The 23,802-nt window shown below is 41.0% G+C and overlaps 1 protein-coding gene across 4 annotated transcripts in view; it reads left to right on the top strand.

Moving 5' to 3' along the window:
* Window positions 1-23,802, top strand: part of ptprz1a (protein tyrosine phosphatase receptor type Z1a) — a 108,642-nt gene that overhangs the window by 37,501 nt on the left and 47,339 nt on the right. For all 4 annotated transcript variants that reach the window (XM_074677140.1, XM_074677139.1, XM_074677141.1 and 1 more), the window contains exons 2-4: window positions 7,248-7,310; window positions 17,020-17,199; window positions 22,349-22,500. In XM_074677140.1, the coding sequence (XP_074533241.1) occupies window positions 7,248-7,310; window positions 17,020-17,199; window positions 22,349-22,500 (395 nt within the window). The remainder of the gene's footprint in view (window positions 1-7,247; window positions 7,311-17,019; window positions 17,200-22,348; window positions 22,501-23,802) is intronic.

Raw genomic sequence — 23,802 nt, 5'->3', positions numbered from 1 at the left:
AAAAAAAAAGAGCACATTGTCTTAATTGGGATGAAGATTGATCCCTCATCTCATTTTAAACGTCATCCCATCTGCTGCCCCTGCAGGACTGCAGTTTTCTGCACATTTAAACCGCTCCTGCAGGAAGATTTAACCCAATCTCATCCAAACTTTCAAAGCGATCTCCTCTTTACTCATAAACACTTAATCTGATGCTGCTACTCTGGTCTTAACACAGCCAGATTACTAAAAACTGCAGCTCTAATGAGAACTTTACTTCCTGCGTGGAGGTCTTCATGCCGAAGATGCGGCCCTGCAGGCGACGTCTTCCCCTCTGCAGATTGAGAAACGTGTAATCCTGGATTAGACGGCTATCATCCAGATCTCAGAGGGAGAACACGCCGCGCAGCAGGAGAGCTCATCTCCTAATTTACCGCAGATTAATACAGAACAGGACAGGTCATGAAGTTTAATTTGGAGAGGAGGCTCAGGGGCACTCTGGGGGATTTTTGGGGTTTGGAGTTTGTTGGATTCTTTTTGGTTTATGTGGCAGATTTGACACAAATACACACGTGTTTCAGAGCTTGTGTTTGCAGCTGTGGTTGTAAACTAGATTTTGGGACATGGTTTGAGGGATTTGTACCAACACTGAGGTTACGTGATGAGGTCATAAGGTCTGACTCGTCGACATTTCAGTGCTGTGTAGATTCAGAATTTTGTCAGGCGAACCTGAGTCCTCCTCTGGTCTACCAAATCACTCTTTGCCCCATGCTGCTCTCCAAGTTCACAAAAGTGAATGAAAGTCGAGCCAAACTTCAGTCTCATTTAGGAAAAAAACGTAATCTGTTTGGCGTTCGGTTTCACTTTGGTTGTGTTTTTCTTCCTCCGTGCTAAATCCACTATCATAGCGTTTGGGATAGCTTCCCGCACTCACAAAGTCACTTGCGCACTGGGCGGGATGTGATTGGCTGATATATCAACCACGCTTACTTTCCGCCCACAAACATCCTGAAATAACCAAAACATCAACATACAGGCAGAAGAGGGGGTTCGAGGCAGACACAGACTCTGACACACATGTATCGAGGCCCAGAAGTGACAATTAAGCAGGATTATTCCTGCAAAAGCTTGTAACGCTCAGCCTCTGTCAGTCAACGCATTACATCAAAAAGGGGGACTCATTATTGGAACATGATAGTTTTTGTGAACCCTTAGATTAGACTTTCAGTAATTTGAAAATATCTGTTTAATCTCTCCTGTTCTTTTAACAAACTAATATCCCAACCATAAAATTTTTATAACCAAAAAAAACCCTTTCTTTCAGTGACGTGCTCTTTAATGTCCGCGACAGCAGACGTCTCAATAGTAAAAAAAAACAAAAAAAAAACAAAATACTGTTCAAAACTGAGACTTTATGAATTTGAAGCAACTCCCAAACAACCCTCTAACGAAAACCACAATTCCCCAGAAAACTTCCCGCGTTAAAGAGTCTTTTTTTAAACCAAAAAAAAGTCTGTCCTTGCCCCGCTCACTTCCTGCCCCGAAAGTTTGGGCTCAAAAATCCACAAAACAAAGGAAAAATAGTCCAAAAAAGAATGATATATCAAAAATAATACTCTGGAAAATGCTTTGGGTGGAAAATAATGATCTCACCCCGGGTCTGAGAAGGACTAGCTCCTTTGTATACTCCACGTGTAAATCCAGGAAACAGCTTCCACAGGTTAGCCATAGCTTGACTTCTTTTCTCTTTGTTTAAATGTAATGGACTCCTTTTCGTGGCTGTTCGTTTACTTGTCTTTTTAGCACGACGTTAGTCCACGGCTTCTGCGCAATTTCCTCTACACCCTTTTTACTCCCAGTCCTCCGCACACCCCTCTTCCTCAACATCCTTCCTTTTCTCACCTTTGTTTTCAAATAACGTTATTTTTATTGCACCCATTACATCCCTTAAATACAGGGACTTACATCAAGACCGTAGAGAACCAAGCCTAACATTATTTTCGTTACTCAGTTCCCTTTTTATTGTTTACTTTTCATTTCCCCTCATTTTTTAGCAAGTTGTTTTTGTATGAAAATCTTGCAGACCCTACCTTTAAGATTTTCTGTCTACTGACAGCTAGAATTTCCACCTTGTGCCATCTTTCAGGTATTTCAGGTTATGTCTTCAACATTTTTGCTGTATAATTAACCTGGGTAAAGGATCTAAGTCAGGCAAGGAGCCAGTGGCGGCCCGTGATAAAAATTACGAGGAAGCCAGCTTGGACAACGAATTTAATTCAGTGTTCAGAGCAGACTTTTCCATCGGCTCTACCCTTCGTTAAAGGATAAGTTCGGTTTATACAGCTTTTACATTGTTTATAGAATGAAGCAGAACAAAATACTCACCCAGAAGGCTTTCCTGATCCAAGCAGTGCTTAGGAAGATTCAAAAGAGATCCAAAATCGTGCAGCGGACGTCCGTAAAATGGGATCCATCGGGGCATAGACACCGCCGCTCCTAAAACTGCATCAATCGTCCAAAAACTCATGTTTTTCCACTAATATTCTTTCATGGTCTGCTCCGGGTTAGTCCTCTGCGTCAGTCTGTGTCACTCCAGACAGCGCTGTTTGGCTGTACTGACCTCTGAACTGTTTACGCTTGCCCCTTAAAGGAGTCAGCACTCCAGAAAGTACTGCGCATGCGCAGTCGGCTCTGGAAGCCAGATTCGATCTGGCCTCCCTCATATTTTTTTAAATGAAGCATCAACCAGTAAGCGATGAGCCTTGCTTCAACCTGATTGGCTAATACGGGCTGTTTGTTTTTCTAAGGGAGGCAAAGTGAAGCGGGCCTCCGAGCTGACTGACAGGGCAGAGGGCATGAGACACGTAGTGTAATACACAATGAGAGCTTGACAGGAGGGCGCTGTTTTGCTTCTCACGCTCAGCCAAAGCATAAGTGCGCCAATGTAGTGTTTTGACAAGGAAATGACAATATAAAATACATTGTGGTTAAGCTTGTTTATAGGCTATTTTTTTCTTTCTTGCAATATTTTTTGGGGAAGCCAGGCTTCCCTTGGCCTCCGTGAAAAACCGCCACTGCAAGGAGCTTAAGTCAGCAGCAGCTCAGCCTGCAGCCCCCTGGGACTCACAAAAAACGATGTATTTATTTCAGTTAAAATGACTTTAGCTGCAGGTTTCTTTATTGATAGGAGTATGCTACAGAAATCACAATAACAAGCCTGAAAACCTATTGGAAAAAAAATTTAAAAAAAGGCAAGCAGCAGCTCACCTCGCAGCCCCCTTGTGAGGTTTTTAGTTCGCAAGAAAAAGGGGGAACAAACTTTGATTTAGTACTTAAAGTAAAAAAAATAAAACACAAAAATGGAGATGCAAAACAATGATCTATGACCCATGAACAAACTAGAGCAGCTCACTTCCCAGCCCCCCAAGAAATTATGCACCTGCCAGTAAAAGGGCATAACAGTGCTGATTCTGCTCTTTGTAAAACCCTGTGAACCCAACGATAGCTTTAAAAGAAGCTCCAAAGCTGAGGTTATCCAAAAAGCAGAGAATTTAAAAAAGAGATCAGGACTTCCTGACAGACCAGCAGCAGCTCACCCCACAGCACAGCCTCAAATCCTGCCAAAATGAAAGCTTTGGTTCAGGGCATGCTACTACTGCTGCAAACTCTGTGAACATAAAACAGTTCAAGCAAACTTTAATGTTAGAATTTAGAAAAAAATGTTCAAGTATTGAAGAATTTACTAAAAGGTTTGAAGTTTGAAAACGAGACACATGGATTGTCAAAGAAGCTGGCAGCAGCTCACCTCGCAGCCCCCTGGTGCTCTGCCTGTGGGCTGAGATTTCTGACACTAGAAACTGAATCGTATTGAATTTGAAAAGCATGATCTGAAATTAGTTTTAATGTCTTAAAACTGTTTTTTTTTTGCTTTAAAACTAAACTCAAAACTACAAAACTCAATGTCATTTCCTACCGCTCAGACTCAGGTTTATTGTTTCTGTCGCAGTGAAGTGTAACTACATGTTTTCACCCTCGAGGTAATTCCATCGATGAATTCCCGACATTTCTCAGACTGCTTGTAAACACACACCTCATCTCGTCACTTTGGTTCCTCTTTGAGTCACATGACCTCTGCTCTCCGTCTTCCAGTCGGGCCCTCAGCGCTCTGTTATGGTAATGAGGTGTCGCTTTCTAACGGCTCCTCGGGGCGTCGACTTTACTTCATTAACGTGACAGATGCTGCACAGACGCTCGGGTTAATGATGTCACCTCCTGACATCACGGCGCAGGAAATCATTATACACATGACTGAGGAGGAGATGGACGGCGAGGGTCGGGGATAAGTGAAGTGAGTCTGGGGGAAAATAACCTTTGGAGCTAATTATTCCCCATAGTGATTCTTTTTGATCCTTTAAGCCAAAAAACACAAACATGGACAAAAATCTGACCCAGGGTTAAACACACTTCCTGTGAACTTCAATCCTGCACTGCTTTTTCCAACGCTCCTACAACCTCCGCACATTTAACCACCTCATAAAGATTAACTCTGTTCTGGTTTCTGTTTTGTTCATGTATCAGTCGACTTTGGTTTCTGCAGGAAAATCACTGTAGACACATTTTACAGTAAAGAAATCCTGGCGTCACAAACACAACCCAACAAGGTGTGAATGGTATTCAATTTCCCATATCTACCACTAATCATACATTGTGTCCCCTATTACTTGGATACTATCATAGGATAAAAAAACATTGACCAAAAGACATTCATTAAAAGATTGTTTTATTGATGAATTTTTAGAGAAAATAGTCCCATAGTGGATTCTTAGAGGTCATTTACACAACGTTTGGCCTAAAAATGCAAAAAATCAGAAACACTGAGGGACTGAAAACACTGTAGTGTACATGCCAGGCCTGTAGTTGGAGATATAACTGTGGAAACTCACCCCAGGTGACCACTACCTGCTTCACCACAAATGCCACAATGAAAGTGTAACGCCCATGAACAAAGCGGAGTGTAACGTCAGTGTTCCCACTGAAATCTCTGGCTCCACTCTTCATTTTAGCACTGTTTCTGTGTAAACAAGAGGCCAAAATGCAACAATACCTTTAAGTTTCATTCTCTAGTTACACGTTTCTTTCTCTGTTTGTCCAGTTTCTCTGCTGTAGGGTTTCTGGACATTTCCACAAACTCTGCCAGAAATCTGGGTGTCATGATTGATGACCAGCTGACCGTTAAGGTTCATGTGGCCTTAATTGCTCGATCTTGTCGATCTGCCCTCTATAACATCAGGAGGATCAGACCCTACCGGACACAACAGGCCACGCAGCTTCTGGTACAGACCCTTGTGATGTCTGGTCTTTAACCAGCCCAAAACAGCACATGTCACCCAGCTGTTAATCTCTCTTCACTAGCTTCCAGTGGCAGCTCCAGTCAAATTCAAAGCTCTTCTTCTGGCTTATAAAACATTGACAAGAACGGCTCCTGCCTACCTGGGGTCTCTCATCCAGGTCTACACTCCTTCTCACCCACTACGCTCTGCTTGTGAAAGACGCCTGGTGCTCCCAGCCCAGCTCGGCTCCAAATCACTAGCCAGACTCTTCTCCTCTGTTGTTCCCAAATGGTGGAATGAATTACCAAACTCTATACGATCCACAGAGTCTAGGGAACACTTAGGGCCTTAATCTGAGCCTTCTCCTCTTTGTCCTCAGGGGTAGAATGAGTTAGAAGGTCTCAGACTCAGCTCTTAGTGAATTCTCAGCACTAATTACTGAATGCTGTTGAAGGTTGAACTATATTGTTGCAGCAATTAATTGTGCTTGTGTTGTATGTTGCTTTGGACAAAAGTGTCTGAAACTGTAAACTGTAAAACTGTAGATGCAGTATGAAAGTACTCATGTTGCTTGGCTTGCTGAATTAGCATGCTAACCAGAACTAACCTTTCAGCCACATTGTTTACCAATATGATGCTAATGAAAGCTAATGGTTTCCCTTACTTTACTGTCTATGATGTCATCAAGTTGAAGTTAAATGCTTAAATTTAAAGCTTTTATCACAGATTAATTTGGAGGATCAGCCTGCTTCTGGCCAATTAAAGTTGATAACAGTCGTTAAGGGGTTTTGACCAATCAGAAACAAGCATCTTACAACCCAGGAAGATCAGTTAAATGATCATGAATCACTAAAGGCAACCAGAGGTTTGATTTCCTGACTTCCTGAATGTGTCCCTGAATGACGGATCATACCTGTGTTTAAAGAAACAAGCGTTTTAGAAGTGGTTTTCTTTTCTTGAGTTCTTCTCTTGACTTTGGACTTTTTACTAATCCTTGATGGATTATAATGAACCAAGACACATGGCTTTTATTTTAGGGGTATATCTGGTGGAGTAAATTTTGCTTTTCTTTTGATTTGAACACAAATTTGTAAACAATAAAGAAACCTGTTAAAGGAAGTCTTGGCTTGAAGCTGGTAAAACCACTTGCAGCACACCTCGTCCCATAAATGTGATTGTTCCCTAAGGGTGCAGGGTTAAAGGACAGGTTGGCAGCAGAGGTCAGAGGGTGAAGCCAACTTGAAAACAGAGTATAAAGATATTAAACCAAAGTGAGAAGGCAGCAAGGAATCCTTTCTTTGAGGTGGAGGTTAAAGACAATAAACCAAAGAGAAATCTCAACCTGACGGACAGGATGCTTTGTCAAGTTGGAAGTGAGTCACTGAAGCGTTGTGTTGTTTCAGACGAACTCTGAGCCTGTGGCGTTTTTACAGAAGCTGGATATCTGAAAGAATGTGTTTGTATTTGTGGTTTAGTTTGGCAGCTGTTCAGAGAAACGTTTGGCGGTGACTCCGTGTGCTGTATGTAATCAGAATAACAAAATCAAAGTGGTAATCACCCGACAGTCGAGCCATGAAACCCTTTAAAGTCTGACTAATGAATCTGTCAGCTCAGGAACTTAACAGGACATTAGAGCCGCTGTGTTTGTCCTGTAAAACTTTAACAACCTTAAAGCAGACATAACTGTCAATATGGAGCTTAATTAAAGCTTTTATTCCTATAAAATGGTTCTTAAACCAAATATTAGCTTTAACAAGCAGAACTATTGATATTATGTCTTGATTATTTGAAATAAAAAATAACTTAGGAGTTAAAAGTTGTGCTGCTGTCAGATTATCAGACTTGAGACTTCAATAAAACATCAAATATAAAAGCTAATGTGTCATTTTTACTTCATAATTTGTTAAATGATCTGTCTTCTCTTCTCTGTCTCTGCAGTTGATGGATACGCATACAGGAATCAGCGCAAGTTCTCAGAAGAAATCGACTGGTCGTACGCAGGTGAGTCACACGCAGCAGCTTGCTTTGTTCACATACACTTACCGTCGACTTTGTGAGGCACACCTGTCCAGCTGCTCGTTAACGCAAATGTCTAATCAGCCAATCACATGGCAGCAACTCAATGCATTTAGACACCGAGCATCAGAATGGAGAAGAAAGGTGATTTAAGGGACTTTGAACGCGGCATGGTTGTTGGTCTGAGTATTTCAGAAATTGCTGATCTACTGGGGGTTTTTAACCCACAACCATCTCTAGGGTTTACAGAGAATGGTCCCAAAAAGAGAAAATATCCAGTGAGCAGCAGTTCTGTGGGCCAAAATGCCTTGTTGATGCCAGAGGTCAGAGGAGAATGGACAGACTGGTTGGAGCTGATAGAAAGGCAACAGTAACTCAAATAACCACTGGTTACAACCGAGGTCTGCAGAAGAGCATCTCTGAACACACAACACGTCCAACCTTGAGGCAGATGGGCTACAGCAGCAGAAGACCACACCGGGTGACCCTCCTGTCAGCTAAGAACAGGAAACTGAGGCTACAATTCACACAGCAACACCAAAACTGGACAATAGAAGATTGGAAAAACGTTGCCTGGTCTGATGAGTGTGAGGTTTTTTCTCGCAAAATTACAGCAGCTGCCGTATTGGAAATGTTGATTTAGCTCAATGTTTGCTCTAGAATACTCTTATCTGTTGATCCACTCAGCTTTGCACCTGAATATGAATCTGTGTGACCTTTAAGCCTTAATATCTTTAACTCTTATCAACCTGGACCAATTTTAGGGGCACCTAAGTCTCCTGCATTTATCGTGTGTTTCTAACCTGTTCAAGCTCTCAGCATCAAATGCCAGGGATCATTTGATTCAGGGGAACCTCACGTTCCATTCTGACTCATTTAAAGTCCTAGTTTCACAAGTGTTTGGTCTGATAATGGTTGATAATACTTTATTTAAAAATATGGTCATTTTACATGATCTACATGATGTCTTACACCTTTTTTTGTGTTCTGAAGAGGTTGTGTGTTCGGGTGAGTCTGTTTTTCTGTGAACAACATAACTCAAAAAGTAACAAACAGATCTGGATGAAATTTTCTGAAAATGTTCAAAATAAGATAAGGAAGAAGTGATTTAATTTTGGAGGTAATCTGGATCACTGTCTGGATCCAGGACTTTTTTAAAGTATTCTTTATCATTATGAGATAGGGCTGTTTTCACCATATGTGTATATAACTCCACCATAAATGGTCGGATTGCTTTGCAAAACAATACAAGACAAGGTCAACATAATTTCTGACAGATGTTAAAGTACGACTCAGATCCTGGCAATATTCTGGATATCTAAGATCTGGAATATGAAATATGTACTTGCTCATCATGATTTTTAACACTGGCAGGTAACAAGTTATCGTACAAACCTGCAACTAACACAAAGTTGTAGCAGACAGTCTGCTGAAAGGGAGTATAACATTAAAGTAGGACTTATGCTTGTTGGAGGTCTGTGCTCTCTAAATGCTTTTCTAGTTTACCAATTTGATGTTACGATGTTGAAAGTGTACGCTAGACATTTACATTTACATTTCGGTACACAATGTGGGACTAAGCACCCACAACTGCCACCACTAAACTCAGAGGAAGGAACAACGTAAGTTTTTTGACCAATCATTTGAGAAGTTATATTAAAAAACACAACAGTCCATATTTGATAAGGCATTCAGCCAGAAACTGTTTTTCCATACCAGGGTATGAACATTACAAATCCTGATGTAAAAACTCACATTTAATTAGGTGTCAATATGCTTCCTCTTACTTTTGGAGCCCCCCTCTAGTGGAAACTTGAGGAACTGCAGCATTTCTATGACTTGGTTTGGGAAAGGCACCACTAGACGGCAGACAGTGGATTCGTAATGACACAAGAGCAGTTTACGTAACAGTGACAGGTGATGTGGAAAAGTCGTGTCACTGTAGAGACAATTAAAGGTTTCTGATGAAGTTCACCTTCGTGTTTTCAGGACTGTAACAACATCCTGTCTGTCAGCAGGACCAGGGAGCTCACAGGGACATAATGACTCTGTGTTTATTTAAACTCCGTCCTGAGCGACACTTTGTGTACTTTGCTGTAACACCGATGATTAGCTGGGGTTAGGAGGAAGAAAAGGTCGCTGTGGGGCAAAAGAAGAATGTTGATTCATGGTATGTACATTATGGTTATTTAACACGTGAGCACCTGAGAATTCACAGACATGGTCAGCACAAGCAGGTTGTAAAAATGTCAGGAATTTCCCTCCTGAAAACTGCAGGATTGTAAATATCAGCACTCTGTGTGGCTGTGACTATTTTTAATTTGTGGTGACTGCTCATGTGCTAAAAACAACAAATACAAACACAGAGTTCAAAGGGGCTGTGTGGAGTTTCTAAGTGATCTTGGAAAAGTCTGATTGTAATCCTCACTTAAAATTGAGATTATCAGCACCAAGATTACAGGTTGTTTCAAAATGCTACTTCTTAGCTTCCTGATCAGGTCGAGCAAGACCAGATTGATTCATGGCACGTCTAGGTCTCTATGACAACACCACGCCAGCTGACAAAGTTTATTAGAGAGAAGAGAGGTCTATGTTTTTCTCTGCTAAAAACGATGTCTGTGATTAATTTTGTAGTGATGGTGGACACTGGAGCCTAACTGTCAGACAGAAAAAGGACAGAAGAGCAGAAGAAAGAGAAACAGGAGAGAGATACAGCACGAGCTAAAGGCTAACACAGGGGCTAAACTGTTTGTGCTAATGTTGATTCCAACCCACAGTCAGCAGTTATTCTGCAGTGGTCTGTTCTAACTTGAGAGTCTATCAATAAAATAAAGAGTGAGGTTACGTTAGCTCTGATTGGTAGATGACTGGCAGGACATAACCAGGTTTTACTAACGTTACACATTACAGACATGTCTTGAAGCACCGGGCTGTGAGCTGCGTTAAATATAAACAGCTACTAAACTACTTACAAACTGACGGTGTTTACTTGTTGTCCCGTTAGCCTATAAAGATATGTTGCAGCACCGGGCTGCCCATAGCACTACATATAGCCGGCTACTAAACATTTGCTTGATGTCGCGTTTCAAACCGTAGCTCTATGTAACTGTACTGATAAATACCTTACCTCAGTGCATTGTTTCCGGGAAAAAGTTGTCTTGAACAAAGAAAATTTGTTTCGATCTGATCTCCATTTAATTCCAAAACAAACACACTCCTCACTAAAAGGAATTTATGACAGTATGCGGATACTCCAGGCCACAAGGTGAAGAGGGAGAGCAATCAAAATAGATCCTCCTCATAGCGTCTTAATTCACTACATCTACAGTGTTTCAGAGGACAGAAATGAACTGTTTTATAAGATTTTACAGCTTTTTCCCAACCTCTGACTCCTATTCAGCTCAAACCTTGTCCAGGTGTGATGAATTTTGGCTCCAAAAGACAAAACTATGGGCAGCAAAGAAACAGGAGGCGTCACTCGAGCTATGTCCACTTCTGAAAGTCTTCACACTTTTCACATTTTCTTCAAATTTTTTCATAAATTCATATCAATTTTAACCCTTGTTTTATTTTTTCCAGTGTGTTTCACGAGTTCTGTTTTTCTGTTTTATGATATCAGACTTTTTTGCCTCACAGCATCTTGTTACTGGTTACAAACATGACCACAGAGTCAAATTTAAAGGCATAAGTTGAAAAGCGTAGCCGTAAAGAATAAATGAAAAGCCTTTAATATTTAAAATGCTGTTATTTAAAAACCAAAACAGACACTTTTATAGCTCTTAATATTCTTTCAATCCTTTATTTGGACTCATGGATTAGACAAGGTATCACTTTCGAGAAAGGAAACTCGAGTTCTCAGCTCAGTTGGCAATATGTGCAGTGTGTGTGTGTGTGTGTGTGTGTGTGTGTGTGTGTGTGTACAGCTTGTGTTGGTGTGTGTGGGAGCTTCATTGACATGCTAATATCCCTCCTGACCCAGAAGTCTGTCTGACCTGGTTGGGCCTTTTTGTTGCTCTAGCAGAGGAAGCGCCCACAGCCAATCAGAGCCGGGACACAGAGTCATGTGACCGCTGACGTAACGTGCAACAAACACAACACCAGCTGGCAGAAACAACACTACAACACGTAATTAGCCCAGAAAGGAGAAATAGCTGAACACAGCTGTGAGATTACTGTGACAGGTCATTGTAGTGAACACCTGGAGGCTGAAATGTTGCTTTACGAGGTGAAAACATCTGAATGTGAAGATTATGAAGTGTTTTAAAATCTCACCAGCATAAAGCTGATTAGTGTGTGGTCGGAGAGATACTTTTTGACTGTGATGTAAGGTCTGCTCAAAGGAAATGAAGCTCTCAGAGTCAGATACAGAGCAGATTATTACACAGTCATTAAAAACTGGTATTACCAGCAGATTTAGAGATGATTACTGGTCTTAAAAATGTTTCCAAGCTGTCACAAAAGCACCTGCTGTTGTCTGCTCCAGGATACAGCGGCTGTTACACCAGCACATAGTTTAGGCGCAGTGTTATCTTTTGATCAGACCTCCAGCTACAGAGGGTTTGTCTGAAGGAAAAAAGGCATTGGTCATGATGTTGGTGCACCTTTATGATACTCTTAGACCTGTTGTCTTAAGGCGGGTACACACTACAAGGTAATGGGTCTAATTTTCTTCCTGACCTCCTCCTACGATCAAAGGATCAAGGCCAGGAAAGGCCTGATTGCCTGACGTTTGCAACAAGAACAGAATAGAACATTATTTATTATTTATTTTAATTATTATTTATCCCCGAGGCAAAATTCAGGAGGAGTCACAGCAGCCGTCATGAAAACAAAAGTAAGAAAGTGTATAGAAAGTGCAAAAAGGTCCATAAGAAAATAGATGCTGACAGCTTGTCCATCATTGTCCAGTCAGCCAGCCTCCACCTCCACAGGGTCCAGGACTGAGCTTCTTCAGCAGTCTGTTCAGTCTCTGTCTCCTGGATCCTGTCTGCTCACAGCAGGTGAAGCTCTTCCAATGTGGCGTTAGTGTCTGGTGTTAGCTCTGTTAGCCATGTCTGTGAATAGCATGATGCTACTCTGCCCTCTAGTATTCCCTCTGTTGCTGGGTTAGCACGGCTAGCTCATCCATCTTATTGGAGATAGATCTTACGTTTCGAATAACGATGGATGGAAGGACAGGTCCATGTCCTCAGAAACAGCACGTTGTCTTCACCTCCTTCTCCTTACCTTGTGGGGAAACATCCGGCCTTGCACCAGTTAGCATTGACATGCTACAGGCTGCTAACAGCTGATTTCACATGTAAACAATGCAGCCATGGTTACGTGTAGGATCTCCAGACAAACACAGGAGAAAAAATAGTAAAAATATCACTGAAGCTACAAAAAGTTTGGTGTCCATGACCAACAAATGAGCAAAACAAAGTAATGATCCACTCAAAATGCAGTAATGACGAAAAAGAAATGAAAAAAATTACAAGAAACAGACAAAGAAGAGAGAGCTGCTGCAAAAGGCAGCCATAGCCAACAGGGCGGCGCCTAGCGACATCTTTAACATCAAGACATTTTTGACTGAAAATAAGACAAAAACACCTGACAAGATTTCAGTTTTTTGCAGTGCTGTTTTTTAACTGCTGGAATAATCACCTTTACAGGATGGAAGGACAGGTCAATGTCATCACTTCTTAGCTCACAGCTGAGAAGCAGCATGTTGTCTTCACCTCCCTCTCCTCACCTTGTGGGGAAACATCCGGCATTGCACCAGTTAGCATTGACATGCTACATGAAAGCATGGATCCATCCTGCCTTGTATCAACGGTTCAGGCTGCTGCTGGTGGTGTAATGGTGTGGGGGATATTTTCTTGGCTCACTTTGGGCCCCTTAGTACCAACTGAGCATGGTTTAAAGTCCACAGCCTACCTGAGTATTGTTGCTGACCATGTCCATCCCTTTGTGAGCACAGTGTACCCATCTTCTGATGGCTACTTCCAGCAGGATAACGCTCCATGTCATAAAGCTGGAATCATCTCAGACTGCTTTCTTCAACATGACAATGAGTTCCCTGTACTCAAATGTCCTCCACAGTCCCCAGATCTCAATCCAATAGAGCTCCTTTGGGATGTGGAACGGGAAATTCTCATCATGGATGTTAAAAAATCTCTAAGGAAAACTTAGAAAAGAAGAAAAGCTTGTCAGTATTCGTCCGTTGAAGCATCTTTTAGGGGTTGAACATGAATCCAAAAGACATTTAGGTCTCAAGTTTTATCAGACTGGCATTGATTGTTGCGGCCTTTGTAGTTTTACCGTAGAAGCTCTCCTGCTGTGATTGATCAATCATCTAAGTGCAGCTTTAAGTCTGTGTTTCGTCTCTTTAATATGCCCCTGTCAGTCTCAGTCCCCTGAGTGCAGACACTAACTCTGAGCAGATGTTAACACACCTAAATTTAATCATCTACCACACTCACAGTCACAGTCACAGCAGGAGGATATATGAGGCGAACACGCAGCGTTTCTGGTCAAACCTCACATACTGCTCGGATTATTTCCACAATTAAATCGACGTAAAAAGCTCTGAGGCTGTAGATCAGTGTGACATGAATATGAGCTGCTGGATTCAATCTGAATGCCCTTCTGTGTGAAGTATAACTTGTTTCCCTTAGTGTAACACTTCTCGTACTGTATTTATGTGATCCATCATGTCTGCCTGCTCTTGTGTTTGAAGAAACCTGACGCTGAACTCTTTTGTTGTTCGCCAAACGCCGCGGGCTGTTTGAGAAAAGTCTCCCTGAACTGTGAACATTTCTGGACTCTGACCTCCTGAGAGCTGTAAGAGTGAAAAATGTGAGCAGGTATTACTGTTAAAGCCAGAGTGGAGCCGAACAGCTGGAGGCTGTTAGCTTATTAGCCCGTTAGCTCGCAGCTGTAAGCTCGTTGTGTAATTGAGTCAAGAGACGGGTCTGCACTTTATCCATTTATCCAGCTAATGGAGGGAAAGTGTTGCCAACAGCTGCACCGTGAAATGTTTGCTATGCTCATATCAAAGTGCATTAGAAAGCAGTGAGTTCAAAAACAAAGGATCTGATTGGACGACAGGCTTTTTATAACAGCTGGTTAGGATGATCACAGCACTGTGATTTAAACTGTATGTATGGAAACATTCAAAGAAACATTAAACAAAGTGGAAAGTTATAACAATTACTTCATGTTTGTTTCAGTTGACTACAAAATAATGTTTATAATAATCAGCTTAAATATTCTTCACAAAATTATGAATCACATATGACGGATAGAGGGACTTGTACACTCTACATAAGAACTAGTTATTCAAATAATTAAAAAAAAGAGAGAGTAAATAAATAACAGCAAAACCAGGAATTGGCGGCTGCTTTCCTAGAATATTTTGTCATTTTTTGTTTTCATTTCATCAAGAAATCTCATTCTTTCACTTTCATTCTTTGCTCTTTTCTAATGAGGACACATTAGGCTGTGATTATACAGGAGGTGTAAAAAAAAAAATATCAATACAGCAACATATCAGGATACTTTGACCTGTGATAAACTCTTAACATTGATATGTTTTTTAATTAAAAACTCATATTTAATGTGAGTTGCAAGCACAATTCATCTTCTGTACCTCCACTGCAGTAGATGGCGCCAATGAGCTACTCCGCTGTATGTTACCCATAAACTATTGAATAAATATAATCTCAAAATATATTTCAAACAATTTATTCCTAACCTGATGATGTGAGTTTTGATGCCGTAAACATCACTGTTTGATAATTACAGTGTAGTAGACTGATAAAATAATAATTATAGTCATGTTTTTGCACAGTATCCGATTTTTTATGGGTAAAATTGGTTACACCAAGTGACATTTATCAGTTTCACCAACTGACTTGTTTAATGTCACAGTAGTTTATGTGAAAAACTTGATGTACTTCATGTTTTTAAGTTACGTGTTTGTATGAAACACTGCATCTGACTTTCATTAGTTCAAACAAAATAAAATAGAAAAGTTGTTTTAAACCAAATGGTTAACTGTGTAGAATATTGCAATCCAGACCTGATCAAAATCTTAAGACCAGTTGAAAAATTGCAGGAATATGCATTTTGCACATTTGGACCTTAATGAGGTTTTAAGTAGAGCTACAATATGCAAAAGCAAGAAGGGGAATGTGATTAAAAAAAAAAAAAAAAAATGAAGTAGTTTGTTTTTCACCTGATCAAAAGCTTAAGACAGGTATTCACATGGTCATGCCCTCCTGATGGCTAAAGCTAAGAAGCTGTCTCTTCTTGAACGTGGTCGGATCGTCAAGCTGCATAACCAAGGCCTCTCGCAGTGTACCATCGCTGCTGAGGTTGGACGCAGTAAGACAGTCATTCTACATTTTTGGAAACATCCTGAGCATTATGGAACAAAAAAGTCAAGTGGTACACCCAAAAAATTACACCTGTGCTGAGCAGGAGGATCTGATTAGCTGTCCGTCAAGACACAGGGCGGTCCTCCACCAAAATTGAGGCCCTTACTGGTGCCGACTGCAGCACAATAACCATCAGACGGCATCTGCGGGAAAAGGGTTTTATCACTGAGTCCTACTGGGAATTTTTGGGGGGTTTGGAGAGTTTTTTGTAATTTTTGAGTGATGGTCTTAAACTTTTGATCAGCTGATAAACAGCCTATTTCAGTTTACTTGTTCTTTTCAATAAATTACTTTTCCAAAGTGCTTTTTGTCACACTTCCCCTTCTTGCCTTTGCATATTGTAGCTCTACTTAAAACTACAGCCCCTCTGAGATCCTAAACAAGAGGTTGAAAAATGGTTGGAAGATTTGTTTTTTGAAGTTTTTTCATCAATGTGTGCAACATTTGTTACAGCAAAGGGTTTCAGCCAAAGTTTTTATCGACTCTATGATACTTTCATACATAGTTGTTGTTTTTTTTTATTTGCCTTTTGCTGGCTTTAATTGGCTAAAGTGACTTCATTTATTTCATGTTGCTCAACTGATTTTTAAACTTTTTTATTCTTTGATCACCATTTCTTGTTTCTATGTAGTATCATTTTCACTCTACGTGTTGATTTCTGTGTTGTTTCTCCCCCTTCTTCTGAAGTACTCCAGGCTGCATGCATCATGTTTTAAAGACGCTATGTAAATTCAGCTGAGTTCAGTTAATAAATTTTGCCCCCAAGCTTAAAGAAATAAAGAAATAGTGACCACAGAGGAGGAAATCCCAGCATTCCAGCCTGGATGTTTTATATTTACTCACCTTTAAAGCCTCGTCCCCTGGGGCTGCATTAAGCACCTGGGCGTCAGTCAAAGTAGCGGACAGTTGTCACATATAGGAAACAATCTCAGGTTGGTTCATGCTGTTGAGAAAAAAAAATAAGTACACAATTACTTTCTATTTAACTTGACACTTTGACAGCTGTGAGACCGCTGGGGTTGTGAGAATTTTGAGACCTGAAAATAAGGTCAAAGGTTGAGGAAGCTGGTGAAGAAACCACGAACCATAACGAAGAGGGAGCTCAGTTTTGACTGGTCAGCTTCTGGAGTCATTTTAGTAGAAAAAAAACTTTACTTGAGAAATAAAAAAATACACCTGTTTTAAATTTGAATTTTTTTTAAAAATTAAAAAAATTAAATGTGGTTGGTAAAGCACAAGTAGAATCTAAATGCTTGTTTCTGTGTGTCATCCAGGAACATTAAATCAAGACAACTGGGCCAAGAAGTTTCCGTCCTGCAGCAACGCCAAGCAGTCCCCCATCAACATCGATGAGAACCTGGCTCAGGTGAAGCTTCAGTACCAGAAAATGAAGTTTGAGGGCTGGGAGAGCCTGACGGGCGACAGGACGACCATCAAGAACGACGGCAAGACCGGTGAGTGATGGTGAGAGGCCTGATCAAAAGACCTCAGGCTTCAGGAACAGACTTATTTTGACATTTTTCGTGGCGAGACTCCCAATGAAGATGGTGAACTCTGGGGCACCAGTATAGCTCCACAGTTGAGGTCGTTAGCCCTCAAGCAAGTTTAAACCTGGGTTTAAATCCAACCTGTGGCCTTTTCCCTCATGTCACTCCCCACTCTCACCCTGTTTCCTGATCTTTCCACAGCCCTGTCCTCTCTGATTTGAGTTCACAAGTTGTAACTTGAATTGATGATGTCTACAGAAATGGTGGAGCCCATTAAATTTAGTTTCATGTCAAAACAAAAACAGATAAGATTTGAAGAGTGAAGCTTGTAGCTATGTAGTTTTATTTGTGTGTTTTTTTTTTTTTATCAGCTTCCCGACACAATTTCAGGGGGAACTGTGTTTTGAAAGTTAGCTACCATGCCCATTTTCTCGGAAAATTAAGCTGATTTTGAACAATATACTGATGCTTGTTTAAGGTTAAAGATGCTATCAGGAGGATCAGTTTTGATTGCACTCCCTGGCCACCTTGTGGCCGGGAGTCTCTGCATACTGTTGTATATTATTTTTAGAGAGGCGTGTGTTTGTTTTGGAATTAAATGGAGATCACATCAAAACAAATTTTCTTTGTTCAAGACAACTTTCTACTGGATACAAGGTGCTGATATAAGGTATTTATCAGTACAGTTGCGTAGAGCTACAGTTTGAAATGTGACATCAAGCAAACGTTGTAGGAGCCAGCTAAATGTAGCGCTATCGGCAGCCCGGTGCTCCAACCTATCAGTAGGCTAAAGTGACAACAAGCTAACACTATCAGTTAGTAAGTAGTTTAGTTGCCATTTATATTTAGCGCAGCTAGTAGCCCGATGCTCTAAGACATGTCTGTAATGTGTAACGTTAGTGAATCCTGGTTAGCTATGTCCTGCCAGTCATCTACCAATCAGAGCTAGCGTAACCTCACTCTTCATTTTATTGATGGACTCTCAAGTTTGAACAGACCACTGCAGAATAACTGCTGACTGTGGGTTGGAGTCAACATTAGCACAAACAGCTTAGCACCCTTGTTATAGAGTGATACAGCCCAAGCTACAGGCTAATTAGCCTTTAGCTTGTGCTCTATTATATTTCTTCTGCTCTTCTGTCCTTTTTCTGACTACCAGTTAGGTTCCTGTGTCCACCATCACTACAAAATGAACCACAGAAATCGTTTTCAGTAGAGAAAAACACAGAGCTCTCTTCTCTCTACTAAACTTCATCAGCCAGCGTGGTGTTGTCATAGAAACCTAGATGTGCTGTAGATCAATCCAGTCCTGGATGACCTGAACTGGAAGCTAAGAAGTAGCATTTTGAAATAACCTGTAATCAGCAATGTTGGTGCTGATAATCTAATTTAAAGAGTGGATTACAATCAGGCAGACATCTAGAAGGGAGCCCCTTTAATACTCCATTAAACATTACGTTTTGATATTTTATTTAAAAAAATTCAATATTTCAGGTCACGTTTCCAGAGGCTCTATGCTCTTTTATGGTAAACATTGATTCATATCATGTAAAACTAACAGTCTAGGACTCCTTCTTTTCTGTCACCATTTCTGACCCAGTTTCCTCCAACCTGTTGTCCGTCCTTGCCCTCCACCCTTAAGTGCCACCTGTCCATTTCCCTCATGTCAGTTCCTCCCTGATAGAAACTGAGCGATAAGTCTTTTCTCATGCATTGGTGTCCTATTTTACAGGATACAGTTACCAGTTTCTCATTTGACGGGATGGAGAGCCTTTATATATTTCTGCTCTCTAAGTGGAGTGAAACACAATAACCTACAGTGTGCATTCAAGCTAATTGTTAAGTGAAATTGTAGACAAGAGGGATCCCGCCTCGCCTTTCAAACCCAGCTCCAAACAGTCGAGTCCAGGGCTTCTTAGCAACAGGACTCTCAGCGAAATAAGAAGCACTCTGTTGTGGTTGTTGTTCGTTCGCCAGCTGCACCAAAGGCTTTCATTAATGGAGATGTTATGTGGACAATCTGAGCACGATTCAGGCCAACAGCACTTAAACCTGTTTTTATCAGCCCACCAATGGACCCAGTGTAGGTTCAAGGCACAGAGCTCCACCAGCACACACTCTGTGAACGCTCCAGGCCCGTCAGGAGAGTACTCATCCTCCAATGAGAGGAAGAGAGGTGATGGACGGAGCGTATGGATCGATTCACACCTCGATACGAGCAAACAAAGTTTTCAACAGGATCAAATAAGAGAGAGTTCGATTCAGTGTTTGCCTTTCCTCAGGGGGGAAATTAGATTTCAGACAGGGATCAAAAAAGACAACAGAGCGTAAGCCTTACAAAGACCACAGAAGACAAAAACGACAAGACCGAGGCCAGAAAGAACAAAAACCAACCAACTCTAAACAAAAGCCCCAAGTGTTCAGAGCTTAAGTCAGTGATGTTTCAGAAAGACGGAGATTTGTCATCACCTTTAAGGGAAAAAAAAATGTATCTGTGGAAAACCGTGAGCCCACTCCATATTAAGGTATACAGTCGAGCACAGAAGATGAAAGAAGCGTCTAAAGCTCCACCTTCACCACCATCAAAGAGGGTTTCAGTCCTCGAGGGGACTTTATTGTCATTTCAAACAAAGAGGCACATAAAGAAGATCCCGTGTCGATTTAATCATTGTTTGAAGGTCCATTAAAGGTGTTAGAGGAGGACTGGGTGATGTAAAGGCTGCCTCCTTTTGATCTTTACATTTTTAATCCATCAGTTCAGTGAAACGTTCTTCTGGGGTTGAGTCTTTGAAGCTTCTTGAGCGGTGTATGAATCTGGTGAGTGAAGCTGTTTGCAGATGATACTGTAATTTATCAACCCAAAGGCAAAATGTAAAAAAGGGCTGCAAAACATTTAGCATGTTTACATGTTAACGTCAAGTGTTCTTTACGATCTCCACCTTTAGATTTATCATTCAATAAAAGTGCTTAAAACCATGACTGAGTGGTAAGACACAGTTTCAGGGAGCTTATTCTGTCAAATACTATAAACAAATAGATTATTAACTCAAAAAAAATTTCTTCGAATGTAATTCACATCCAGCAATTACTGGTTCATGTGACAGCATTTGCTTTTTTGAAGTGATATGTCTGGTCTCAGCTGTAGACTGTACCATACATGGACATAGTCTCTGTGACATCACCCATCTGTTTCTGATGTAAAGTTTTGAAACCCTTCATCGATTAGGCCATATAGGAAATTCTGAACTCAACCTAGCGTTTGAGTTTGGATGGAGCAAAAAGGAAAATCCCAATAGGCAAAATAAAATCATTGCATAAAATCACATCATAAAACATTAAAAATGATTAATTAAATTTAAAAATGAGAGTGCAGATAAAATACTTTCAGTTGTCATATGCTAAGCTAAACAGAACTGTTTTCAGGCAGGATTTGAACATTGTCAGAGTTGAGGCCTGTCTCACATCTTCTGGCAGACTGTTCCAGATTTTAGGGGCATAAAACTGGAATGCAGCCTCACCGTGTTTAGTCCTGACTCTGGACACCAGATGGGGACCCCTCCTTGAAGTTCTCAGAGACCGAGTTGGTTCATATGGGTCTAGCATGTCAGAGATGTATTGTGGTGTTAAACCATGAAGAGACTGACCTGAGCACTGGACTAATGTGGCCATATTTCCTGGTTCTGGTCATGACCTGAGCAGCAGCGTTCTGGATGTACTGCAGCTGTCTTACAGCTGGTTTTGAGAGTCCAGTGAGCAGGCCGTTACAGTAATCTAACCTGCTGTAGACAAACGCATGGATCAATCTCTAAGTCAGGTTCAGACACTATTCCTTTAATCCTGGCAATGTTTTTGAGATGGTTAAAAGCCGCTGATGCTATTGATTTGATGTGGCTGTTAAAGTTCAGGTCTGAGTCCAATATCACCCCTAGATTTCTAACCTGGTTACTCACATTCAGAGAGAGAGTCTGAAGGTGACTGATAACCCTTTCTCTTTGTTTCTGTGGGCCACAGACAATAGTTTCAGTTTTATCTAAGTTCAGCTGGAGGAAATTGTTCTGCATCCACACACTGATCTGTTAGATGCAGCGACAGAGTGAATCTACAGGCCCATGTTCGCCTGCCGTCACTGATACGTAGATCCGAGTGTCATCAGCATAGTTGTGGGACAATAGGGGTCCCAGGATTGAACCCAGGGGAACCCCATAGGTCAGGGCCATTAGGTCTGAGACACAGTTACCAGTTTCAACGAAGAAAGTCCTGCCCTCGAGATAGGACTTGAACCAGTTTAAAGCAGTACTAGATCAGATTATATCATCAAATCATCACAACAATCAGTTGTGAGATACATTTCTACCAGGTGTATTAATTTTTTAAAGTTTGACCCTATTTGAGCCCATTTGGAATGACTGGAGAGATGGATTTTTTGGCCCATACTGCAGCCAGCCACCAGGTGGAGCAGTTTTTGTGGCAACCTCACTTTGTGCAAGATGACGTCCTTTTTTTTTTTACAGTCTATGGCTGGGCCTCATGTTACAAAAGTTTGTAGATCATTAATTTAATTGATAAAAATGACTGACAACATACCAATCTTACTTTGTGTGGTGTTGAAGCGGAGTTCTGTGCTTTTTTCACCTTTCATTTTGGATTTTTGCATTATAAGCTGTAAGAGCAAAGACATTAACCACGGTTAAATAAAATCAATAAAAATCTACAGTCTTTCCCAAAATAATGTTTTGATCTTACCCACATGAAGTTCAATGTTTCATAACGTTTCAAAAAAAATTCCAGCAGGCTCAAAAACATGGCTCATTTGACAAAGACAGAGTATCTAAGGCTAACAAAACGAACATCAAGGGACAAAATTTTACCAAGCTTGTTATGAATATATACAAATTATTTGGGCTGTATGCTTCGCTCAAACTCACAAGCAATTATTTTGTCTTGTCAACTGAGTCATCTTAAGTGATGGGCGCTTTTTAAAAGTGCTTAATTTTCCATCACAACATCTGCCGTAGCCTACAGTGTGCCAAAAGGGACACACTTCAGAATAATGGACTTTGATAGCAAGTTGCGATCAATGTATTAACCCTTCATGTCTGTGTTTTCTTGCCTGCAGTGGCGGTTGATGTGGATGGCGAGTTCTACATCAGTGGAGGGGGACTGAGGTCAAAATTCAAAGTGGGACGCATCACCTTCCACTGGGGGCGCTGTAACGCCTCTTCAGAGGGCTCAGAGCACAGCCTGGATGGGGTCAAATATCCTCTAGAGGTGGGAACATCTGATGATTAAATTTGTGTAATGTGTTTAATGTGTAATGACATTTCAAACAGGAGCATTTTTTAGAATCTACAGTGGGGAAAATGAGTATTGAATGCATCAACTTTTTTCTCATTACATTTATTTCCAAAGCTGCAATTCAAACAAAGTTCCTACCAGACATTGGTATTAACTAAAATAATCCACACATGAAAATAAATCACAACGTTCAGGTCCATAAATAATGTTTATGTGAAATTAAATACAATAACACAGGAAAAAAGTATTGAACACACCATGGAAAGGCTGTATACTTTGGCAAGGAAATGCACCATACCACCTGAAATCTGTCAGTAATTATTACTTGAACTTCCAATTAGTGCAAACCAACATCAGCTGGGCTAGAGCAAATTGATGTTCCTATAAAAAAGGTTGTTTTTTTCACCAAGCAGTTAATACCACACACCTCATGATGGGTAAAGGCAAAGAGCTCTCTGAAGACATTCACAACCTGATTGTTGCTCAGCATCAGAATGGAACTGGTTACAGACTTATATCAAAGCACCTGAATATTCCAGTCAGCACCGTTGGGGCCATTATTCACAAGTGGAAGAAGCACCACCTAACCATCAACAGGCCACGCACAGGAGCTCCTTGTAAGATTTCTGACCAGGGAGTCAGAAAGATAGTCAGAAGAGTACTCAACGAGCCAAGGACCACCCTGAAAGTGCTCAGAAAGACTTGGAGGCAGCAGGTACAATTGTTACAGAGAAAACTATAGGCAATGCACTCCACCGCCATGGCCTCTATGGACGCTCAGCCTGCAAGACTCCATTCCTCAAGAAAAGTCATGTTGTAGCTGGTTTAAAGTTTGCTAAACAGCATCTTGACAAGCCTGTAGAATACTGGGAGAATGTTGTCTGGTCAGATGAGACCAAAGTTGAACTTTTGGGCTGTCATACTACAGACCATGTTTGGAGGAGAAATGGCACTGCACATCAGCCAAAAAACACTACACCAACAGTGAAGTTTGGGGGTGAAGCATCATGGCATGGGGTTGTTTCTCATCTCATGGTGTTGGCAAACTTCATATAACTGACGGAGCAATGAATGGAGCCATGTATGGGGAAATTCTTGATCTGAATCTGCTGCCATCCACCAGGATGATGAAGATGAGACGTGGCTGGACCTTCCAGCAGGACAACGATCCAAAGCACACGGCAAAGTTGACTCTCAAATGGTTTCAAAAAAAGAAAATCAATCTGTTAGAATGGCCTAGTCAATCACCTGACTTCAATCCAACTGAACATTTGT

The sequence above is a fragment of the Halichoeres trimaculatus genome, unplaced genomic scaffold, assembly GCF_033239565.1.
Source record: "Halichoeres trimaculatus isolate MK-OKI-2021-1 unplaced genomic scaffold, fHalTri1.1 fHalTri1_scaffold_10, whole genome shotgun sequence".
NCBI lineage: Eukaryota > Metazoa > Chordata > Actinopteri > Labriformes > Labridae > Halichoeres > Halichoeres trimaculatus.
The sequence above is the reverse complement of the archived record's forward strand: the minus strand, read 5'-3'. Positions and strand labels throughout refer to the sequence as shown.